This window comes from Elephas maximus, chromosome 9 (genome assembly GCF_024166365.1).
Source record: "Elephas maximus indicus isolate mEleMax1 chromosome 9, mEleMax1 primary haplotype, whole genome shotgun sequence".
NCBI classification, from domain to species: Eukaryota; Metazoa; Chordata; class Mammalia; order Proboscidea; family Elephantidae; genus Elephas; species Elephas maximus.
In genome coordinates, this window is record NC_064827.1 from 75893735 (window position 1) to 75917010 (window position 23276).

A 23276-nucleotide genomic window follows, 5' to 3' on the forward strand; every position below is an offset into this window, starting at 1 on the left:
AGGGGCAACCAGGTAGTTGGAGACTATGTCCAGAGATGTCCCTAGGCAGAGGGACAGGGAGAGAGTCTGGGGAGCTGGTCTTATGGAAACCAGAAACCAGGCCTGGAAGCCGTGTTGTGGGGGGTCCAGCTCAGACTGTCCCTGAGGAGCCAGCTCAGTGACCAGGGCCCTCTGGGAGCTGGGGAGGGGGTGAGGCCTGCCTCAAAGCTGCCATTGTCGCTGTCTCCACTGACAGTCTGGGGCCTAAAATAGAGCAGGAGTACCACGGATGGATCTGGATCTCGTGAGAAGCGTTTCTGGCAAAGAGGTCTGGCGGGGCTGGGCGGGGGGGGGGTGTGGTGTGAGTCATTGCTGGGAACCCTTGAGTTCCCAAAGCCTAGCTGCCCCTCCCCTGCCCCCAAGCAGCCTGGAATCCAAGGAACAGTGGGGAGTTGTGGGGGTGGAGGTGTGTCTCTGTCCCACCCTGCCCAGCTGTGGAGAGGGAACTGGGTCCTAGCCCTAGCTCTGCTACAGAGGCACTGAGTGACTGGGCCAAGTCCTACCCTGTGGGCCTCAGTTTCCCAGAGGTACCAGGAGCCAGTTGTTGTTGCATGCTGTCAAGTCGATTCTGACTCATATAATCACTATAGGACAGAGTAGAACTGCCCCATAGGTTTTCCTAGGCTGTAATCTTTAGGAGAGCCCAAGGAGTGGCTGGTGGGTTCAAACTGCCAGCCTTTTGGTTAGCAGCCGAGTGTTTTAACCATTGCGCCACCAGGTCTCCTGCCAGGAGTCAGGGTCCTTGCCGCCTGCTGTGAGCCCCCTGGAATTCAAGGCGGGTGGTTCTAGCACAGACCCCCTTTTAGGCAGACAGATACAGGATAAAACCCCAGTTCCGCTCCTACCAGCTGATTGGCCTTGGACTAGTTCCTCCACGTCTTGGAGCCTCAGTTTCCTCATCTGTAAAATGCACGTTGAAACCAAGTCCTGTTCTCTCCAGGCTTCAGGTTAAGCTATTCAAGGATTTGGCAGCTCCCTGGGGTGTCCTTCCAGGCCTCCACATCCTCAGATGGCACATTTTATGATGCCAGGAATGTTAACAGTAGCGACCCTACTTTTTCCTTCTTTTTTTTAAAGCTTTTTAAAAAAGTGTGGTAAAATACACATAACATATAACATTAACCATTAGCGACGTGTAGAACATCCACAATGTTTCACCGCTATCTAGTTCCAGAACATTTTCATCACTGCAAAACATGACGGGTAGCTGCATTGTTTTCACTTTTTGGCTACTGTGAATAGCGCTGCTATGAACACTGTGTATAAGTTTTTGTTTTTGAGCACATATTTTCAATTCTTTTGAGTATGTAAGGAGGTATGGAATTGCTGGGTCATTTTTATGGTAATATAAGAAGCCCTGGTGGCACAATGGTTAAACGCTCAGCAGCAGCTCCAAGAGAGGAAGATCTGGTGATCTGCTTCCATAAGGATTATAACCAAGAAAACCCTATGTCACATGGGGTCACTGTGAGTTAGGGTTGATGGCACCCAACAACAATAACATGGTAATACTATGTTTAGCTTATTGAGGAACTGCCAAACTATTTCCACAGAGACTGTACCATTTTATATTCCCACCAGCAATAGCTGAGTGTTCCAATTTCTTAACATTCTTGCCAATACTTATCTTCAATTTTTTTTTTTTATTCTAGCCATCCTACTGAATGTGAAGTGGTGTCTCAGTTGTGGCTTTGATTTGAATTTCCCTAAGGACGTTGAACATCTTTTCATGTGCTTGTTGGACATGTGTGCATTTTCTTTGGAGAATTGTCTGTTCAAGTCCTTTGCCCAGTTTTGGATTGGGTGGTTTGTCTTTTGGTTGTGGAGTTGTAGGAGTTCTTTATATATTCTGGATACTTGATGCTTAACAGATATAGTGACCCCACTTTTTAATGCCTCACATTTTACACACACTACCTCTTGCTCCCCTACCTGAAGGGCAGGGATGATTATGGTCCTTACCCCTCTTCTTGGGAATTCCTCAGCCTCAGTTGGGACTGGTCACTCCTGGAGGAAAGGGGTCTTTGCTCCTGGTGCAGGTCCTCCTGGGCCCGTACCATATGCCAGCCCCTATGCTGGGTTCAACCCTGGAGTCTTGTGGGGCAGAGATGATTCTTTCCATCGTCCAGATGGGAAAATGGGCTTATTTTCGCCCTACCTCAAAGGGGCCTGCCTGGCTCTGTGAAGTGCGTGGTGCAAGGCAGCAGTTCTGGGCAGACGCAGAGCAGGGTGCGGTGTGTGGGACTGGCGCACCCTCTAGCGGCCACCATGAGCACCATCTTGTCCCGCAATCCGGGACGCGGCAGTGGCCAGGAGGGCAAGGCCTTTTTCGGAGCCGCGCACCGGTTGTCTGCCGTGGTCCCACCGCCCCAGACGTGTGAGGTATCCCCTGCCTGTCCCTTCTAATGGCTTCCCATAAACCCCACCGAAGCTGCTCGCCCCACCCCGATTACCATAGAGACCGCTTGTACACAGTATTACTCCCACGCTTTCCCCTTCATCCGAGGGAGGGCCACCTCAGGAGCCACCTTGTAGCGACCCCGCTGGGGCTGGATGGCCGGGGCCCATGAACAACAGGGCCCCGGGGACGCTGGCTGTGGGGAGAGTGAAATATTTCGGCAGGCACCACGGAGAGGTGAGGTATAGCCTCCCTTAGCCCAGAATCTAGGCTCCTGGCTTTGGGTCTAGGTTTGAGTAAGTTGCTGGTTGTGTGTCCTGGGGTCTCCCGAGTATTCTCTGGGTCCAGCTTTGGACCTTGAGCCTAGAGTACACTTTGTTGACTGAGAAGGCTCAAAGTAGACTCTAAAGCCCTGGGTCTGGCCTCCAGCTCCGTTATGGTTTCACAAAGGACTCTGAGTTCTACACTCTGGTTCTAGAAAGGGCTCCAGGCTTTGGACACTGGCTCCAGAGAGGGCTTTGAGTTCTGGGCTCTGGTTCTAGACTGAGGACAAGCTCCAACGTTAGGCTTCTGGGGCAGTGTTTAGGGTTGGCCCAGGAGTCTGGGATCAGGGATGAGTAGACAGGTGTTTCCTGCCCCAAGGTTGGACAACTTTCATTCTCTGCTTCCAGGTCAACTCCTCTGCCTTCTCCCCCAACGGCCAGACGCTGCTCACAGCCTCAGATGATGGCTGTGTGTATGGCTGGGAGACACAGACTGGGCAGCTGTTGTGGAAGCTGGGTGGCCACACAGGTGGGGACTTCTGCAGCCTGAATTGGGAGATGGAGGCGCATGGGTCTATTCTGGCATTCTGCACAGCCCACCACAACGACCTCTGGCTTTTGAGTGGGCATCAGTGCATGTCAGCATGGACAGGGCTGGGGCAGGAGGTCAAGAATATAGAACCTGGTCCCTGGGGCTTCCAAGTCTAACAGACCTGGGCTTAGATCCTACCACCTCTTTGTATATTGGTCAAATCATATCACTTCTTTGAGCCTCTATTTCCTCCTCTATAGAATGGGGATAAGGAGCCCTGGTAGTACAGTGGTTAAGCACTTGGCTGCTCACCGAAAGATCAGTGGTTCGAACCTACCAGCCATTCCTCAGGAGAAAGTTGTGGCAGTCTGCTTCTGTAAAGATTTACAGCCTTGGAAACCCTATGGGACAGTTCTACTGTAGGGTTGCTATGAGTCAGAATCCACTCAAGGGCAATTTTTTTTTTTTTCAGAATGGGGATAATAGTACCTAAAGGTGAGGTAATGCAAATAAAGTGCCTGGTACGCAGTGAGGATTCAGTAGATGTAAATATTATTATTAAGGAGACTTCCCCTGCCCCCCCCCCCACCAAAAAAGACAATTACAGGACACGCTGATAAATGCTATAATGGGGGAAAGTTCAGGGGAGCTCAAAGGAAGCAATGAACCTAGGCTGGGCCATCAGGGATTTTTCAGATGGGTAAGCTGGGGTTGGGGTTCCAGGCTGAGAGTTCAGCATAGGCAAAGTAATGGAGGTCCAGGTATTGGGAAAGGTGGGAGTTGGTGAGGGGATTTAGGTGAAGAGGCTGGAGAAGTTAGCAGGTGTTAGACCCCAGGAGCAGGGGGTGGAGGGCAGTGTCCTGTTCCCTGACCATGGCTGCTGCCCCAGGCGCCGTGAAGTTCTGCCGCTTCTCCCCTGATGGCCGCCTCTTTGCCAGCACATCCTGTGACTGCACCATCCGCCTGTGGGATGTGGCAAGAGCCAAGTGTCTGCAGGTCCTGAAAGGTGAGTGGGCTGGGTGGGACTGGGAGCCAAGCAGCTAGACCTGAGTTCTCTTTTGGCCCTCATGTCTTATGCCACCTCTTCTCCTCCCCAACGCTGGGCTGGTGCCTGCAGGTCACCAACGGAGTGTGGAGACAGTCAGCTTCAGTCCTGACTCGAGGCAGCTAGCATCAGGTGGCTGGGACAAGAGGGTGATGCTCTGGGAGGTGCAGGTACGTGGAAGGGCTGGGGTCCAGCCAGTCCTGGAGGGGCAGCCAGCAGCCTGGGATACGGAGACGCACACCCTCCACACTGGCTCCAGGTTGTTCCTACACAGCTTTGTCCTTTTGGCTCAAACCCTTCTGTGGTTCCGCATCACCCACGCCCGTATGTCTGCGGCCACCTCTCCAGGCCTCCCTGCACATACCAGCCCTCATGCCTTAAGACCTCTGCATATGAGATTCCTCCTACCTGGGCTGCCCTTCCTCTCCTTGTCTTCAAGGCACTGGAAGCCTCCCCAGATTGTGTTGTGTGTCATATTAGCCTGGCAGCCCTGCAAGGAGGGCCTGGGTCTCAGAGGCCTAGAACCTGGCACCCTAAGGTTTCTTGGCTGCCCTCCACTGCCTCCTGCAGCTCAGGCCTCTCTTCTCCAGTCAGGCCAGATGCTGCGCCTCTTACTTGGGCACCGTGACTCCATCCAGAGCAGTGACTTCTCACCCAGTGCGGACTGCCTGGTGAGCCCATACCACCTCCCTCCCCCCGCCCCCACCTCAGTGGCCCTGCAGGATGAGGGCAACTGGAGCCCCATGCTCACTTTCCTATCCTGGACCAAATAGTGGAAATAGCATGCACTGCTGAGTTGGATGGATGGGTTAGAATTCCAGACTTTAGATGGACAACTCTGCCGAGCAATTCCTCATCTGTAAGATGGGGATTCAGCAGGGCTCAGTGATGCTTTACAGAAGCCTTGCAGAGTAGTTCAGCCTAGGCACTAGAAGGGTGGTGTGGGTCAGCTGGTCTATGCTCATGGCAGCCTGCCTCTAGGCCACTGGCTCCTGGGACTCTACCGTGCGCATCTGGGACCTGCGGGCTGGGACGCCAAAGACCTTCCACCATAAGCTGGAGGGTCACAGTGGTAACATCAGCTGTGTGTGCTACTCACCATCTGGCCTCCTGGTGAGCTGGATTGCCCTGGAGTGTGGGCTAGCCCCTTGCTTACTGCAAGTCCCTTTTGAGGGTCACAGGGCATTTTGAGGCCATGAGCATGGAGACCCCACACCCACGGGCTCAGAACTGTCTGCTTTTCAGGCATCCGGTTCCTGGGACAAGACCATCCGCATCTGGAAGCCCCAGCCAGCCAGCTTGCTTGTCCAGCTCAAGGGCCACGTCACCTGGGTGAAGAGCATAGCTTTTTCCCCCAATGAGTTGTGGCTGGTCAGCGCTGGTTACTCCCGCCTGGTAATTCCTCTCCCCCAGCAGTCCCAAACCCAGGTCTCCTCCTGACCAATTCCTGTTCCAGCAAAGCTTCCCTTCTGAAACCCTTCCACCTTCACAGCCCCTGCTACCAGAGGCCTCAGCAATCCAGAAATGTCCACATTCCCATCTGCCTTAACTGCAAGGGTACCAAAGGGCAGGATCCAGGCAGTAGCCTCCTCTGTACTTAAGTGCCTGGCACCAAAGTCTGAGCTGGCCCAAATGTCAATGATATTTCTATTATCACAGATACTGTGCCTGGCATTTTAAAATGTACCCACAACCAAACCCAGACCCAGAGTTTAAGATATCGGTCAGGACTCATCCCTGGATGATTACAAAGATGCTAAATCTGCCTGGTGAGACCTCCCTAATCTTCTGGAATTTTTATTTCCAGATCAAAGTCTGGGACTGCAACACAGGGAAGTGCATTGAGACCCTGAAGGTGAGGGCTGGTGGATGTAGCACTCAGGTTGCAAAGAAGGCCCCCAGGGAAGGCTGGGAGCAGGAAGGGCCCTCAGAGCCCAGTGCTATGCTTTTGGCAGGGAATCCTGGATGTGGCCCATTCCTGTGCCTTCACCCCAGATGGGAAACTCCTAGTGTCTGGAGCTGCTGATCAGGCATGCTGATCCAATCACCCAGAGCCAAGTGCTGACCAGGTGACCTCTGGAATGTAACATCACTACACCAAGATAAATGGCTGTCTAGCCCTCAGCCCTGCCTCCTGCCCCATCCCCTGCCTGGGAAGAATGAAGCTGTGGGCCCGGCAAACTGAACTAGTAGAGGACAAGCAAGGCAGTCCCATGCCGTGGGCCCAAAGTGACTGTAACAGAGCACCCAGCAGACTCCTACAGCCCAACACCAGGAAGCTTGCTAGAATCCATCAGACACCTGGTAATGACAACCAGGGCCAAGCTGGCCTCAGCTCCCTCCCTAATCATTCCAGCCCAGTTGATGGAACCACCTTCAAATACAAAGCAACAGGTCAGCCAGTTTGTGTTTTATTGACGCGAGATGCTCAGGCCTTGACTGCGTATTTCCGTAGTGGGTACAGCCGCTCCTTCCGCTGCTGTTTCTTGGTCTTCAGGTTCTCCTCGTGCTTGTTGAGCCTGCGGCGCATGGCACGCGTTTTCTTGGGCCGCAGATCCAGTGGCTTGTACTTCTTGCCCTGGATGAGGGCGGGAAAAAGCAGGGTGAGCCTGAGGACCAGGGTTTAAGAGCTCCTGCAGTAGCTGCAGAAGCCTGAGAAAAAGTCTGACAGGAGACCTTGAGAAGATGTTGAGAAGTGGCCAGAGGAGGTGCTGATTTCAGTGAGACTGACTGGCGAAGCTGGGGCTTGTGTTCAAGTCAACTGACTCCTAACATAGTGCTCCTTCCACCTGCCTGATTCCTGGCCATGGAATCAAAGTCACACCACAACCCAAGTAAGGGGTGTGCAGCACTCGTCAATCCTGGGGGTGGTTACTGCTACCTTGGCTTTAGGTTACACAAGATGGTGCCTATGGGGGCTTAAGCCAGTGCCCGCTTAGAGTCTGCCTGTGGTGTCACCTGCAATAACCTGCCCACACTAACATGGGAGCCTCAGGGGGATGATCTGGCTTGGCCAAGGTCATCCTGCTGTAAGGGGCAAAGTCCTCCCCCTCCTGCCCAGAGTGGGCCATTGTCTCCTCGCTGGCTCAGAGTACTCCCTTCCCCATGGGATCCCCACTGAAGGGCTCTAGATTAACGCAGCTCTCACTGATCTTCCCTTTGTTCTTCAAAGGTCCGCTGGCTCCTCTTTGGGATATAGCCCTCTGTTAGCTGCTGGCTTAGTGATGAATCAGACCCAGTCCCCGCTTAAGAAGACCTCAACAGATAACATGTGGGCCAACAGTGGTGGTGGTGGGAATCAAGGTTTCACTTAAGAAAAACCTAGTAACAGCCCAGAGAGCACAGGCAAGGATAGGCATGTGCAGAAGCAAGTAGGGATCGGGTCATGAACAGCTTGCAGGCAGAGAACTGAAGAAAGCTAGGCAGGACAAACTCTGGTGGGGACTTGGAGGCATGAAAATATCTGCCCCTTCGCACATCGCACATGTGGCTACTGTATCGGACAGCACAACCATCATCACAGAAAGTACTCACCCCTACCTCCCTGACCGAGTAGTGCCTGGGCTGTCTTCCCCCACCAGGCTGGCCGTTTGGGGGGCCTGACATGGGCACACAGGGCACTCACTGGATGGTCGTGAAGACCAATTCTTCCAGGCCACCAGTCCTGCAAGGGCCCCTCAGAGCTTGATGAAGGCTTCAGACACTTTTCTCAGAAAATTGTTCCCACATACAAATGCGTACACATTCTGGAACGGCAGCACTGATGCCCTGGACTACTAGCCCAGGCAGACTGCGATAATTGTTTTGATGTGTCAAGCCTGGGTGGCCACAGCCCCTAATTATTCAAACACCAATCCGGGTGTTGATGTGAAACAATTTTGCTGTTAAAGCCCATGATCAGTTGACTAAGGGAGCTATCCTGAGTAATCTGGGCGGCCCTCATTCCATCAGGTGAAAACACCTTAGAAGCACCCCCCAAAAGAAACCCCACCTGTGGACAGAAGCTTCAACCTGTGCCCAGGATCTTCCCTTTTGACAGCTGGCCCTAGAGATGTCAGACTTCCTCAGCCAAACCCCACAGGAAATTCTTTGCAATAAATCCTTTTAATATATGTATGCCTCTTACTGGTTCTGCTTCTCTACTTGAATCCTAATACACTAATTTTAAAGACAAGACCAGAAAATGGTTACCAATGCCCAAGGCTGAGGGACCAGAGAGACACTTGTGGAAGTCTCCCAGGAGCACTCAATCCAATCCTCCCTGCTCCCCAAGACATGCTTTGGAATCCAGGCCCATCATTCCATTACTTCTAGGTGTCCCTGGTCAATGTAACCTCTGCAAGCCTCGGGACTGTCTTAAAAAGGAGAATGCCAAGTGCTTGGCAGTGACCAACTGGTAAGTGCTACTAAGAGAGAAAGATTTAAAATGTTCAATCCTCATAAACTGCCCAAGGTCACTCAGCTGGTAACAGTGGATTTGAACCCATGTCTCCAGCCAGACTTCCATCACACAACTGATTTCTTGACATCTGCAACAACGAGGAAGTGCCACACGCCAGTGTAACATGCTGGTAAAGGGGGGTGGGGGTGGCACCATGACTACTTTGGAAAGCCCAACTAAGTCTGGGCAAAACCTAGTTCCATGCACTTTAGCAGAACCACTTCACACTGCCCTTCTGGCCAGGGTGAGGGCTGGAACTGTGCTCCCTGCAGCCCCCCACCACGTTCCAGCTTTAAATTTACCTTGTAGAACTTCCTGAGGTTCTCTTTCTGAGTCTGGTTGATGACAGTGAGAACTCGGGCAATGGACTTGCGGACAACTCGGCTACAAAACACAGATGTCAGTGAAAATGAGGAAGACGCACAGCACTTCCCAAGGCAGCTCATTCGGGGTCTGCCATAGGGTAGCAGCCCAGATTCACCTAGGAGACACCTGACCTAGCCTAAGAGGAAGACTTCCTGGAAGTGAAGTTTGAGCAAAGCATTGAAGGATGTGGAGAGCCCACTGCTGTGACAGCTGCAGAAGGGGCTTAAGGCAGAACTGCCAACTGGTGAGGTGGGAGCGGATCAAGAAAAACCTTCAATTTCAAGCCAAGGAATTTATCCTGACGGTCATGAAGAAGACCTATCAATGTCAACCTAATCAGAGGCCCCATCAGATGAGCATTTTACAAGCAGATTCAGTCAGCCATGAGAACAGGCTGGCTAGAGGGAACCAAGCCACAAACTGGGCAACCAGGTGAGCTACAGGAATCATGGCAGGGAGAAATGAGACATTTGGGAAGTAGAAACACCATCGGGGGAAGGAGGGATTAGCTGAAACTGGGAGTAAGCTGGGGAGAAGTTAAGTTTGTAGTCATGCTGAGCCTAAGGTGTCTTGGGGGATCAGGGCACATCACCTAGTAGGTAAACAAGATCTGGGAATCCAGCATACGACTTGCCTACATGTTCCCCCACTCATTCAATTCCGCCATCCCCGTGCCTTTAAGGTTGTGTGTAGGCAAGGATTTTATGTAAGAGGAAAGACTGGGGAGGTGATGCAACGTCCCCATCAAGTAGGATGTGGCAGAACTAGGGTTTGTACCCAGATCTGCTAGCTCCAAACCTACATTCCTTCCACAAGCCTGATTCTTATCCACGCAAATCAAAAAGTTACACTATAACTTAAGAGATGCAATGCATCCATCCGTGGGGTGGGGTTGGGGGGAAGTGATAAGGAAAAAAAATCAACTGCTGGCAGGAGGTGGAAGGAAAGGATCTACTCGTGCTTTTTGAAGCATTTAAAATGAGTCTTCAAGGAGACCCAGTTCTTTCTCCAGCCAGAGAAGCTGAGCAACGGCAGTTCAGGTAAAAGGACCTGCACTGGCCAAGTCAGGTAAAAAGAAATGCACACAGAGGGTGCCATGCTGCTGAGGGTGGGCAAGGTGAGCCTGGCGAGGCCGGTGAGGAAGGGTGTGGCATTTTGGCCTGCAAAACCACTGAACGGGCACGTAAATGAATACCTCCTTAAGCCAATTCCAAAAAGCCGCAATCGCTTCTTCTGATGCACACGTGCCTGCCATCCCGAGAGGGCCAAGGTTTGACCGACTGACTTACATTTTGGAAAGCTTGGACGCCGCACCGCCTGTCACTTTGGCGACGCGCAGCTGAGACAGCTCCACCTTCAGATCGTCCAGCTGCTTCAGCAGCTCCTCCTTCTTCTTGCCGCGAAGGTCCCGAGCCTTGATCTTGGCCTGCGGGCGAGAAGGGGTTGGAGTCAGACATTTGGAGAGAGTATCTCCCCCTCTGCCGCCCGCCGAGGCCGCCACGGGCCATTCCTCCTCCTCCACCCGCGCCGCGGCCAGCCGGGGTAAGGCGCGCGCCTCGTCCGAGGCCACGACGGGGCCGCTACTCCCATTCCGCAGCCTGGAAGACTGAGGACCCGAAAGGTGCGCGCGCGTCTCTCCCGCTCCCGGTCCCTGCCCGTCAGTGGGAGAAAGCGGGAAGCCGGCTGTAGCTCCGCAAGGCAGCTCCGCGCGGCACCCCCACTGGCTCGACCCGCAGAGGGGACTCTGGGGTTCACCCCGCACCCGCCACCCCAGCCCCACAGCCCTATGGCTCGCGGATGGCGCTCGATGTCATTGCCCTCACCATGGCTGAGCGTTAGAACACCACCGCCGCCGGATTCCAGGCCGAGGGAAAGGAAGGGGGCGGGGCTGACCTCCGCAACTACTGCCGGGGTGACCGCGGGCTAGGCCAATGACGCCGAGGCAGGAGAGCCCCGGCTCCGCCCCTCCGGTGTGCCCTGGTACGACTAGTCCAGCCCTGCCAGGAGGGGTCGGCGCTCTGTATTTTCGTGTCCGTGTTGTCCTCCCTGCCCTCGACCCGGCACTGGAGGCTCTTCTGGTTGGCAGTGCAGCGGGGGAAATCGAGCCTTAGGGCTTACCGGAGATGGCATAATAGGACTCGAATTCGTCTATTCAGTAATTCATTCGTTCGTTAATTTATTTTGTAAACCTTTGCAGGTAGCTCCGTCTATGCCGCTCTGAGCTAGGTGCCCCGCCTCGGGGATGCGGAAGGTATGAGGGGTGAGGGTTTTCAAAGATGAATTAACCCTGTCCCTGCCTTGGAGGAACTTAATGTCCGAGGTGGGCGGGGAGTGGCGGGGTCAGACAGCTACAGTGCCATCCATCTCCATAATGTTCTAATGGAGACAGCATGCTGCGGTGGAGTGCCCCTTTATTTAGTGAGCCCCACCTGGTTTCAAATTCTTGTTCTATTGCCAAGTGCTAGCTGAGACCTTTGGCAAATCCCTTCATCTCTCTGAGCCTCAGTTTTCTCACCTGTGAAATGGGATGTTTATGAAGATTATGTTGTCAGCTACTGTCCACTCGAATCCATGGCAACCGCATGTGTGCATAGTGGAACTGCTCCATTGCATTTTCAAAGCTGTGACCTTTTTGGAAAGAGATCGCTAGGCCTGTCTTCTGAGGTGCCTCTCTGTGGGTTCCAACCACCAACCTTTTGGCTAGTAGTCAAGCACTTAACCCTTTTGAAGCCCAGGGACTCCTCATGACGATTAGCACGAGATTAGCTCTTAGCACAAGACCTGGTGCATAATGATGCTCAAAATATTATCTGTATTTATGTTCCCAGTGGAACAAGTTGGGCCCTGAAAGTTAAAGGGAAATTAACAAATCAAGGGAGGTGCCCCAGGCTTCCTTACTGGCCCCCCAGCCAGCAAGTGTGAATCAGTGTTCAGTGCTGCTCCAGTGCTATTAACAAAGACAACTCTCAGATGTCTGGGTAAGGTAGAACCATGGCCAACACCTGATCTGGTCTTTTTAATCCCCAGGCCCAGCACATGAATGATTGTTGGTTGAATGATGACTGAGCCTTGCCTCAGACCACAGTGAGACAGACTTCCAGGAGGTGGAGGAATATGGGCAAGAGAGGGCAGACAGAGAGTAATCCTAGCATGGATAAGCCTTAAATGGAAGTGTAATGATGCATGGGGGCTTCCCTGCTATATGTTCCAAAAACTTCTATTGCTACTAGAGCTGTTGGGTACAGAACTTCCTGAACTTGAAGTCATCTGTGATTTCCCTGTTTCTCTCACATGCCATACCAAATCTATCAGCAAATCTTGACAGCTCAACCTTCAAAATATATCCAGCCTCTTCTCATCACCCCCATTGGCACCCCCCTGGTCTGAGCTATTCTTGCCGGTCACTCGGACCATTGGAGCACCTCCTCAATTGCCTCCCTGCTTCAGCCCTCGCTCCAAGATATGTTCTCAATACCGTTGCTCGAAGGACCCTTTTCAAACTTATGTCAGACATGTCACAGCTCTGCTCAAACTTCCAGGGCTGTCCCATCTGAGTTAAGACCACCACCTCCCCTGCCCCCATCTATCGCATCTCTTTTCATTCTTCTGCTCCATCATGGCATTGTTGTTTCTGGAATATGCCAAACCTGCCCTGCCTCTGGGCCGTTGCTTGGCCCCCTCTTCCACTTCCTTCAGGTCTTTGTTCAGTGTCACCTCCTCAGGGATGCATTTTTGGACCATCTATCTGGGTGCAGTGGTTTGCTGTTGTATGGCCCTTCTAGTCATGGTCTTATAGCTCGTGTGCGGTAATTAGGTGGGTCTGTGCAAATGGAGTACTGTGGCTCACCAAAGGAATTGGACAGTTTTGCTAATGCAAATAAGGTGCATGGGATCCTTGTGGGGGTGGCACCATGTAAATAAGGTGCATGGAACCCTTGTAGGGTATTGGTCAGTTTTGCCATCCTGCTAGGCTTAAAGGGGACCAATCCCAGAGGTTGAGGGGGACCTCACTATCAAGAAGAGTCGGGAGCAGAGTGTGTCTTTTGGACCCAAGGTCCCTGCAGTGAGAACCTCCTAGACCCAGGAGACAGAGTTGTTGCAAGAGAAGTGGTGGCAAGCACGGCAGAGTCCAGCAGCAGATAAAAGGCAGTAGAATCAGGAGACCAGAGCAAGGCAGTACTGTAGTGAGGTGGCTACAGTGGGCACCAACCCACAGAGCAAATGCTGAACACCTTTGGGCAGGAGGCTTGCTGGCAGAGTGGGGTGCCTCCGGGCACTCAGCAGAGCAAAAGAGCTTTGTGACACTTGCCCAAGCAGGGCAGAGCCCAAGCAAGAGTGAGGAAATGGCGGCAGCAGCCAAGAAGCTGTCAAAGAATTGTGTCCTGAGTTGTTCCCATTACTTCCAAGTTGATCCTGATCCTGAATTGAAACCTGTTACTTCCCTAATAAACCCTGTATTTGTGAGTATGCTGAGTTTTGTGTAGCCATTGCAACGATTATCAAAACCAGCAGAGGAGTGCTGTGGGAGGAACAGCTGATGTCAGAATTGGTAAAACAGTTGGAGAGTGGAGATATGTCTGACCTCCACCTCATAGAAATCATGACATTAGACGAGGTCGGACGCCTCACCAATTTTTACACCATCATATCTGAGGTAACACTCCCAGGCACTGTGTGATTTTTCTTCCCTCAGCTCTTAATCATCCCTGACATAGTATAAAATGAATTTTTTCACTGCCTCCTTGACTGAAATGGAAGTCCATGACCATGAGCAAGGACATTATTTTGTTCACCAGTTTATTTGGGAGCTGTTTTACTTGTAAAATGGGTGTTTCTGGTGTAAAGTCTCTTCTGACCAGGATGTTCTGTGTGTATGAACCTTTGCTGTCTTGTGGCCTGCCTGGGTCACAAAGATTTCTTTCTAGCTGCAGAGCTGAAATTCAGGTAGGCTTTATCTGCTTCCAGGACTCCCAAAATTTTGATTCAGCACCTATTTACCTCTGTGGGAGTCTGTATTTTTAGCACCCAAGATTAAGTAGCATTATAGTCTGGCAATATTTTTTTGATCTGTAGGCACAGTTCAATGATAAGTATTCAAAACAATGAAAATGAGTCATATTTAATACCAGCCTTTATTAAAAAAATATTACATGAAAACAAAGACCCGATTCAGCTACCAATTAGCTTGTTGGTTAACAGAACTCTCAGGCACCAGCCCAGGCACCTAATTCTTGATGCCCTGGAGTCTTCCTTGACTCTGCCCTGACCTTCTATCTCTGATTCTGGGGATTCTGCTCTGTACCAGGGCACACTTTTCCAGCTGGGCCCCACTTCTCATCATGCCCTCTCCCATCCACCTGCCAGGTCAAAGTAACTGTCACACATGCTGGGTCACCACACCTTCAAACCCAAACGTCTTCAACGTCTTGTCACACGTCTAAAGCCTCCCACTTCTTTAGCAATGGGATGACTTCTGTGTACAAGGCAGAGGCAGGCTCCTCAAAGCTCAGCGCGGTGGCATTCAAGGCCCCCAAGATCAGAGACCTACACTCCTCGGGCATGAGAACTCCTCATCCCTCAGGGCTTAGCTCGAAGGTTTTTTCTCCAAGAAGCCTAGCCAGCACTCAACAGGCAGAGCCAGGTCCCTTCTCCTGAGGATCCGTGACCCCTCAGTCTTGGTAGCGATCACCTCGGAGTCCGCGGCTGAGTTCACGCTGGCCCTTCTTAGAGCCAGGGGCTCCTCGGGGAGAGGAAGGAAACCGGGAAGGCCTAGAAAGGGACGAGGCTCCCACTCCCCAGACGGGAAGACTTGAGGTTCCTTGAAGACCACAGTCTGGCCGCAGGGCACCGGCACCAGCAAGGCAGCTTCCTAGCGTTTATCCGCCGCGCGGAGAACGACCCCTTTGGGCTCCGCCGCCGCCTTTGTTTCCGGTTCCGGCGTAGTCCGGAAGTGGGCGGGCGGCCGGCGGCTGCGCGTGGAGGAGGTGGAGGAGGTATCGGTCGGTTGCTTCCCGCCCCCGAGCCGGAGCTGGAGGTGAGCAGAGCAGTGCTGTGGGACAGAGCGGAGCCGGCTGAGCCGGCGCCGAGCTCCCGCCATGGCCCGGAACACACTGTCCTCGCGCTTCCGCCGGGTGGACATCGACGAGTTTGACGAGAACAAATTCGTGGACGAACAGGAGGAGGCGGCAGCGGCGGCGGCCGAGCCAGGCCCGGACCCGAGCGAGGTGGACGGTCTCCTGCGGCAATATCCTTTCCCGGTGCGGCGGCCCAGGGGCCCTACGGCCTGGGCTCCCCTTTGGTCAGGTCTTCCCACTTGCCCATCCTCGACTCTGGCCCCTCAGGCTCAGGCTCCCCAATCCCCATGACCCCGTCCCCCTCAGGTCAGTCTCCCAATATTCTTCTGATTCCGCTCTTCTGAGGCCGGGTTTCCTTTGGTCCCGGTCTCCTCATTTACCTCAGCCCCAGCTCAGCTCCCCTCAGATATGGTCTCCCCATTCTCCTCGTCCCTGGCTCCGTCCCCGGAGCCTCCCTCCTTAGCAGCGGGGCCCCAAGTCCCAGGTGGTTGGCCTCATCCAGGAGCATGCCGGATCCTCCTCGGTCCTGGTGTACCCTCCTGGTTCCAGAGGCCCCACATCCCTCACTCCTCAGCGCGGCCTCTCCTCTTTTCTCCTCTTTGCCTTCTCAGCCCCTCAGGAAGTCCCTTCCTTGAGCGCCCCATCACTCCATCCCTCCCTCCCGGAAACGGGGCCATTCACGGGCTTGGTCGGCGGGAGGGGCCGAGGTGAGCCTCCGCTGAGTAATTGAGCGGCTAGGGCGGCTCCTGGACCTGCCCTACTGGCCTTCTTGGGCCTGATTGCAGCACAACATGAAAATAGGTGGGTGAATGGCCGCAGGGAAGAAAGGACCCATGGGGGAGTGAAAGCTGCAGCCTTAGTCCATCCTTGAGGTCTGAGATTCTGCTCCCCCCAGCTCCAAGTCAGTCGACCCTCAGTTTAGTGCTGCCCTTTCAAACCTGTTCTCGGCCCCTTCTAAACACCTTGGGCCTGGTCTCAGCCACACTCAACAAGTGAGTTTTGGCTTCCCCAGTAGCCTTCCTCTGTAGGTTGTGCAGGACGCAGAGGCAAAACCTAGTAGTTTAGAGCTAAGAAAAACCAGACAGTGCGAAGTGAAATGTAAAAAGAGAGCCCAAGACTGGAAATAACTGCTCTTGTGCCCACAGAAAACAAGAATTTAGAAAACAAGATTAAAAATAGAGATGGTTGTCACAGCCAGCTTGGTCTCTTAACAGTTTAGCACAGGAAACTGACATGTTCTCACAGGAAGAATTTTTCTTTATTCAAATGGTGTTACAGGAAGTGTCCCCTCCCACCCCCCGAACTTACGGAGGGGCAGGGTTGGAGGCTCCTGCTGTATGTAAATCAGGTTCTTGGTGTTTAATCAGTTGACTGACTCAGCCTGGATAGTTGGGCCTCATACTCTACCATTGGGAGGCGCCCTGTGGTGCTCCTCCAATGTGCCTTTAAAACAGAAACCTTCAGACTTTCCTTGAAGAAGAATGTGTTTTCAAAGGTGGGGATTTAAACTTGTATTTCCTGCACCATCAGGATCACCTGCTTACCCCACTGGTGAAATGGGGTCATGGGAAGGACACCCAGGAGACAAGGTTCGTTCTGTAGTTTGGTACATGACCTGGCTCATGGGCTCCAGGGTCAGGCCTTTGGTGAAGTAGCTTCATTCCACAGATGGGGAGACCAAGGCCCCGTAAGCTGCTGACTTGGTTTTGTTGCTGCAGGAGCTCATTGAAGGTCATGTCTGGGTCCGCCTCTGATTAGTGGTAGGTTCCTTAAGACAGCTTGGAGGCTTAGGCTTAGCACATCCTGTGGGTGGTAGTTTTTCCACTAACAAGAGTGTCAGAAACCTTGTTACTGTGGAGAGTTTAGTTTTTGGGGAGTGGGGAAGGGGAGGTTAGCAGATGTGAAGAACTGAAATCCTGGCAAAGAAGGGGCCAAGGGAGGAAGGTGAAGGGAACTAATTTTTATTGAATCCCTATAATGTGCCAGTTATTGGACTTACATTAGATCATTGAAGTTAAGCTATAGAAGAGATCTCTAGGCGTCTTAGGACACAGGAGGGATTGATTGGCATGAGAGAAGGTGGATGGGACCTGTCCCAAGGCAGTATTAGAAAGCAGTTCATGGTGGGAGATTACATAGCTGAAGTAGAAAGAGCATGAGCTGTGCATTCACACAGACCCAGCCCTATTAGCTCTTGCTTTGTGACCTTGGGCAGGTTACATACCCTTCTCTTTATCTTCTTTGTTGAGAACCATGCTGGCCTCAGAGGTTCCATGGGAACAGAACAGGACAATACCCCAAAAAGGTCTGGCACAGTGCTGGGCCCACAGCAGGTGTTCCAGACATACCAGTTGAGTCTGCAGGGGATTGTAGAGCTTGGTTTTGGAAGTGGGCAACTTGGGTTTGAAGGCCCGCTGGACAATTTAGCTTTGTGACCTTAGGCAGGTATTTTCTCTTCTTCTGAGTCTCAGTTTCATTGTCTTTAAAGTGGGCATAATGATCCTCATTGCAAAGGGTTGTTAGCAGTAATGAGATGACATGTGAAAGCACCTGCCGTGGGATCTGAGGCCTTGTAGGTGCATTTAAACTTTTCCTTTTCCTCCTCGCTGAAGCAGGAAGCTGTCTAGAATAGTGATTTTGAGCAATATTGCACTCCCTCTTCCCTAGGGACATTCCCTAGCAACTTGGGGTTGCTACTGGAACCTAGTGGGTAGAGGCCAAGGATGCGGCTAAACATCCTGCAATACACAGGACAGACCCCACAACAAAGAATCATCCAATCCAAAATATCAGTAGTGCCGCAGTTGAGAAACCCTGGTCTAGAGGAGACCAGGGACTGGGCAGGGTTCTCACAGCCTGTTCTCTGAAAGGGCCTAACGTGCAGAGACCAGCTTAGTAGATGACGTGTGATTGCAGGGATGCCCTCCCTGCTCCCCAGTTCTCCCCAGCTGCTGAAGGTCCCCTTTCCATCAAAGCCTATAGTGAATGCTTGGCAGATTGGCGGTAAGAAAAGTAGCTCTAAAGCAATGACTCTTTTTGCCCTCGCTGAATGACTTTGTTTGCCAGTCATGCTGTGTTCAGGTGAAGAGTATGCAGCCTTATGAGATGCTAGCCTACATTTCCTGTTAAGCTCTGGAGTCCTGCTTATTGCTTTAAACCAAGTGCCATCGAGTCCAGTCCAACTCATGGTGCCTCCTTGTGTATCAGAGTAGAATTGCTCCATAGAGTTTTCTTGGCTATAATTTTTACAGCAGACCACAAGTGCTTTCTTCCACAGAGCTGCTGGGTCGATTTGAACCGCCAGCCTTTAGGTTAGTGGCCAGTCGTAAACCGCTTGTGTAACCCAGGCTCCTGTGCACCATCCAAGGACTTTTTATTGCTTTGGGGACCCCAAATTAAAAGGATTATGAGAGAGGATTTCAGTGAGTGATATCAGACTGTCCCTTGTTTGGCTGGAGAAAAGGAATTTAAAAGCTGAGCGATAAAGGGGATGGGCTGCCTCTTGAATATAGAAGGTGGATTAGAGCCAAGGTGGGGGCCTAGGGACTTGGGGTTAGGGGTGGTCACTGGTGGCATGGGCCCAGCTCAGTCAAAATGGAGCCACACTTGGGTCGACTGAGAGGCTTCACTTTTCTCTGTCTGTTCACATGAGGGTATCTCTGCTTGAACAGGCATAGAGACCCGGTTGGGCAGAAGCCATTCCTTGTTCTATTTTTGAAGCTTTTTGGCTGAAGCCAGTGTTTCAGATGAGGAAATGAAAGTTGGCTGATGTAATTCAGTTTAAAATAGGTGTCACCTTTGGGGACCTAACCCAGATTGCAGTTTTCTCTTGAGTGCTGGGTATTCAGAACTCAGCAAAGAATGTGGTGGCAGGATTGCAACTAAAGTTTGGAGGGTGGGGATTGGCCTATTTTGTTAGCAAAAGGTTCTTTTAGATAACAGATCCTATTCTGGTAGCACTTTTGGACCTCACTGACCTGGGAAGGTCTTGAAAAGCCACTCAGTTGCTGTCAAGTTGATTCTGACTCATGGCGACCCCATATGTGTCAGAGTAGAACTCTGCTCCATAGGGTTTTCAATGGCTTATTTTTCAGAAGTAGGTCACCAGGCCTTTCTTGTGAGGCTACCTCTGAGTGGACTCAAACTACCAACTTTAGGTTAGCATCTGAATGCATTAACCATTTGCACCACCCAGGGACTTCTGGGTCTTGGAAGATGAGGATGTGTTAGCACATCTTAATTACTTCAGTAGTTTTACTGATAAAAAGCACGGGATTGAAGAGTTAGGAGATCTCTATTTGTGCTTTTGTGGTATCACTTATAGAATGGGAACGATAACCCCCAGTGTCATGAGGATCCACGTGTAGATACAGTGGCCAGCACCAACCAGGTGCAAGTGAGTTGAGTCAGATTTTGTTGGAAGTTACACTGTAAGGGCATTTGCTTTACTGATACCTTCCCGAGTGACTGTTGAAACTTGCTTTGAGGGAGAAGGTTGGGGCGGGGGGCGGGGGCAGAAAGATTTTTTAGGGTTGGCAGAGGTGCTCTGCACCCTATGGCTCAGGGAGGCTACCTGCTATCCTCTGAACAGGCACTGCCCACCTGGAAGCCAAGGTAGGGAGAGGTGGGGGATGTGGGTGATGGGAAATCCTGTTTACCTCTTTTCTTGAGCTGGTTTTGAAATGAGTTCATTAATGAAAGCATGAACGTACCTTGAGCCTAACCAGCCTTAACTGGTGGTGATGCACAGGGGACATGCTTCGGGCCTTTCATGCAGCCTTGCGGAACTCTCCCGTCAACACCAAGAATCAAGCTGTGAAGGTAAAGGGGTCGTGCCGAAGCTCTGCTGGGTGTTGGGACCAGGGCTGTGGTTGTCCATCTTCTTAGCTGGAGCCTGAGTTTCCTGGGGCTCGGGGCAGTGTCTGTTTCATCTCCACATCAGTGAGTAGCTGCCAAGAGAGTCAGTTGGCACTAGGCAGTGCTTCCATGGAAGCCACTTGGTGCTCACAGACTTGGAGGCTCCTCTGACATCAAAGCTGTCAGTGTTTATAGTAAAAGCTCCCCAAAGAAATGTTCACTCCTCCCCAGGGCCTCATGGGGTGAGAAGTCTGCCCAGCACTTGCCGATTAGCAAAAACCAGATAAATTAGCTTGCCATGTGGGTCTTAGCAGTGGTTATGCTTTTATAGGCTTATTGAATAGGTTTTATCTGCATAAGGATTTTAAGTTCTTTTTTAAAATCTCCCACCTTTTAAAAATTAGGTGAGAAGTTAAAGCTGTGCTTAATCTCACACCACTGAGGCTGACTAAAAGTTGGCTCAGGGAAAGGGATCTCCCTGAAGCTGGGGTCTTGTGCCACGTCACAGTGTAACCAACGGCTGCACCTCCTCAGGTGGAGGGGAATGGCTCCTCTGTGACTGGGTGAACAAGACGGAAGCTGCAGCCAAGTAAACCTATTTAAAAAAAAAATAGATCTCCACAATTGTGATCCTGTGAACTCTAAGGTCTTGTTGGTATCATCAAAAATAGTGATGCTTCTCCCCTGTAAATCACTTTTACCTCCCAGAAAGTAAGTGGAATAATTTACCAGTATAAATAAGGAATACTTTGAAATTTAAATTAAAACTTTAGCCCACTTTTCTTTTAAACCATCCTAGATGAATTAAAAATTGGACCATACTTGCAGTGAGTTCTGATCACTTGGTTTGGTGATCCTGTGCCTGCAGTGGGGGACGTGGCTGTGCTTGGGGTGTGGCCCTGGGCCTCACACCCTTTCTCTTTTCCCCTGTAGGAACGAGCCCAGGGTGTGGTGCTGAAGGTGCTCACAAATTTTAAGAGCAGCGAAATTGAGCAGGCTGTGCAGTCACTGGACAGAAACGGCATTGACTTGTTAATGAAGTACATTTATAAAGGGTTTGAGAAGCCCACAGAAAACAGCAGCGCAGTGTTACTGCAGTGGCATGAAAAGGTATGTGAACGTGTTGCCGTGGCAGGCAGCCCCCTGACTTACCCAGAGTCCAAAACAGGACAATCTGATAGGCATGTGAGAATAAGGGGACAAACCTGTAACAACCTGGGACATCAGACCACTTACCTCTCCCAAGGGAGCACCTGGTAAGGATTTCATCTCCAGTATAATTGCAGTTGCTTCTGCCCTTTAGCTGTTGATTTATGCCAGAGATGGGGGCAGGTGACTTGGCATGGTAGGGACAACAGGGCAGTCCAAGGGTAGGAGGGAGGCTTTCTGGTTGGCTGGGGCTCTGTAATACTTTCTCTGCACTGGTGGAAACAGCTGCTTTGGGTGGTCTTAGGGATACCAGGCAGAAGGGGGACGGTGGACAGAAACCTTGACAGGCACTTCATCTACCTGAAGCAAAAAACGCCATGTCTTCCCTTTGCTTGAGTCAGGTACAAGAGCAAGGCCTTTTGCAGAGCCTGTGTCCTTCCCTGACTCAATCCTCCCTACTCCCCCTTGCTCTGTAGAACTACAATAAGCATGCCTACCATGGGGTGGAGCGGGGAGGGCTGGATATTACTAACACAAAGTCCTTTCTAAAAGGCTCAGTGTTGCATTTCAGAGAGTGGTTCCCTTACTGATGGGTCACTTACTTCAGGCAGCCTAGGTGCTGGGCTGTGGCCTTTTGGGTCTCTGTTCTCAGCCTCTCCTCTGAAGATAAGCTCCTGGGCTTAGCAGGTGAGGGTGGCTGTGGTGCTCAGGGAAGCTAAGCAGCCGGAGGAGGCCAGGCCCTTTCATCCCTTTAAGGTGATTCAGTGCCCAGTCCTGTCTGGCATGTATTGAGGGTGCCAGGAAGCAGCTTTCTAATGGGCTAGTGTGCGTTTAAGTGTCTAGAGCAGTGCTGGCAGGCTGGGAACAATGTGTTTTTCAAGAGGGAAACTTGAAGGGCTCTGCTGGGTGTGGTTGGTAACAATGTCCTCAAGCCGAGTTCTGCCTGGAGAGCTAGGAGCTCTTCGGGATCCTTAGTTCCGGTCAGGGCTTCTTCCCTAGAATGTGGTCTCTGTTGCTGCCTACTGTGTTCTTACAGGAATCCTTTTTCAGAGAGTCTGTGCAGTGGGACCTATGTCCGGGAGTGCACGGTCCCATCTCCCTGGCAAGCCAGGCTCCTTCCTCGTGGCTAGCCAGGTCTCATTTGACACATTTTCTTTTCCTGCCCCCACAGGCATTAGCAGTAGGAGGACTAGGCTCCATTATAAGAGTTCTTACAGCAAGAAAGACTGTTTAATAAAAGAGACTCATGTTACCTTGAGAAGATAAGAATTTTGGATGCACAGGCTGGTGAAGAAGGGATTGACATGGACCATCTTCCTAGGAACTCCCAACTAAACTTTTCAGGACATGTGTCTTCTGAAATGTATTTTATTTTCAAGGTGGAGGGAGAATTTGTCTTACTGTTTCCTAAATCCTTTGCAGGATCTGATAGTCTGCCTTTGTCTATGAGTAACGCAGAACTGACATTCTTGACTGTCTACCATAGTGGCTGGCCAGCCTTGGTCAGGTGTACCTGTGTGCACTGCCTGTTTAAAATGGGGGAGGGGTGATTTGGCAGGTACAGATCCAAGGGCTGTGGTAAAAGGGAGAGCTTGTTTTTATGAAGTGGAAAAAACCCGAGGGTTTCTACAGACATCCCGTCCTCCCAGAGAAGGCGGACTCTTGGGTTCATTGTAAAGTGCCTGCTGCATCAATAAAGCTCTTGGCTTATTAGTATATACATTGCGGTGTGTTTCATGTATGTTAAAAAATGCTAATGAGTGGACGGGCGTGAGAGGTTAACCGTTCAGGGAAATTGAGGTAGCGTGTCCCCGTTTAGCCATTCCCAGGGAGCGAGCATGGCAATCCACAGGCCCTCTTGGCACAGTGCTGCTGGCTGCTACAGAGAGGCGTTTTGCTGAGTATTTATTGTTTCTTACTCCTTTGATTTGTATGTAATTTTGAAGCTTATTTAATAAAGTGCCAAACATTTAATAATTGATCCAGGCTTTAAAAGTCTTCAGTTTGTGTGACTGCACTTGGGAGTCTTTTGCAGTGGGCCTCAGATGTGCCTGGTCACTACCTCCTGATGCTCGTCTGGGGGCCGTGGATTCTGCTGTGTTGCAGGAATAC

At 51.5% G+C, this 23276-nt stretch overlaps 3 protein-coding genes across 9 annotated transcripts; 2 read left to right on the plus strand and 1 right to left on the minus strand.

Annotated features, from left to right (window-relative positions):
* Nucleotides 1-2533: 2533 nt before the first annotated feature.
* Nucleotides 2534-6670, plus strand: WDR38 (WD repeat domain 38). 7 transcript variants are annotated; one of them, XM_049896178.1, is made up of 9 exons: nucleotides 2534-2674; nucleotides 3109-3229; nucleotides 4122-4238; nucleotides 4350-4447; nucleotides 4868-4948; nucleotides 5259-5390; nucleotides 5523-5672; nucleotides 6085-6132; nucleotides 6209-6670. In XM_049896178.1, exons 1-9 carry the CDS (start codon nucleotides 2606-2608, stop codon nucleotides 6314-6316), a joined length of 924 nt encoding a protein of 307 aa, XP_049752135.1. In that variant the 5' UTR covers nucleotides 2534-2605; the 3' UTR covers nucleotides 6317-6670. The 7 variants fall into 7 exon arrangements, with proteins under 7 accessions (XP_049752135.1, XP_049752137.1, XP_049752139.1 ...); XM_049896180.1 differs by having other exon boundaries at nucleotides 6233-6670; XM_049896182.1 differs by having other exon boundaries at nucleotides 6273-6670.
* A 2-nt stretch (nucleotides 6671-6672) lies between these two features.
* On the minus strand, nucleotides 6673-10995 carry RPL35 (ribosomal protein L35). Its single transcript, XM_049896185.1, has 4 exons — nucleotides 10908-10995; nucleotides 10374-10510; nucleotides 9021-9102; nucleotides 6673-6855 (listed from the first exon to the last, which is right to left on the minus strand). Exons 1-4 carry the CDS (start codon nucleotides 10908-10910, stop codon nucleotides 6706-6708), a joined length of 372 nt encoding a protein of 123 aa, XP_049752142.1. The 5' UTR covers nucleotides 10911-10995; the 3' UTR covers nucleotides 6673-6705.
* Nucleotides 10996-15025: 4030 nt separating this feature from the next.
* ARPC5L (actin related protein 2/3 complex subunit 5 like) lies at nucleotides 15026-23154 on the plus strand. Its single transcript, XM_049896184.1, has 4 exons — nucleotides 15026-15328; nucleotides 19907-19979; nucleotides 20949-21125; nucleotides 22336-23154. Exons 1-4 carry the CDS (start codon nucleotides 15180-15182, stop codon nucleotides 22396-22398), a joined length of 462 nt encoding a protein of 153 aa, XP_049752141.1. The 5' UTR covers nucleotides 15026-15179; the 3' UTR covers nucleotides 22399-23154.
* The last annotated feature ends 122 nt before the right edge of the window (nucleotides 23155-23276 follow it).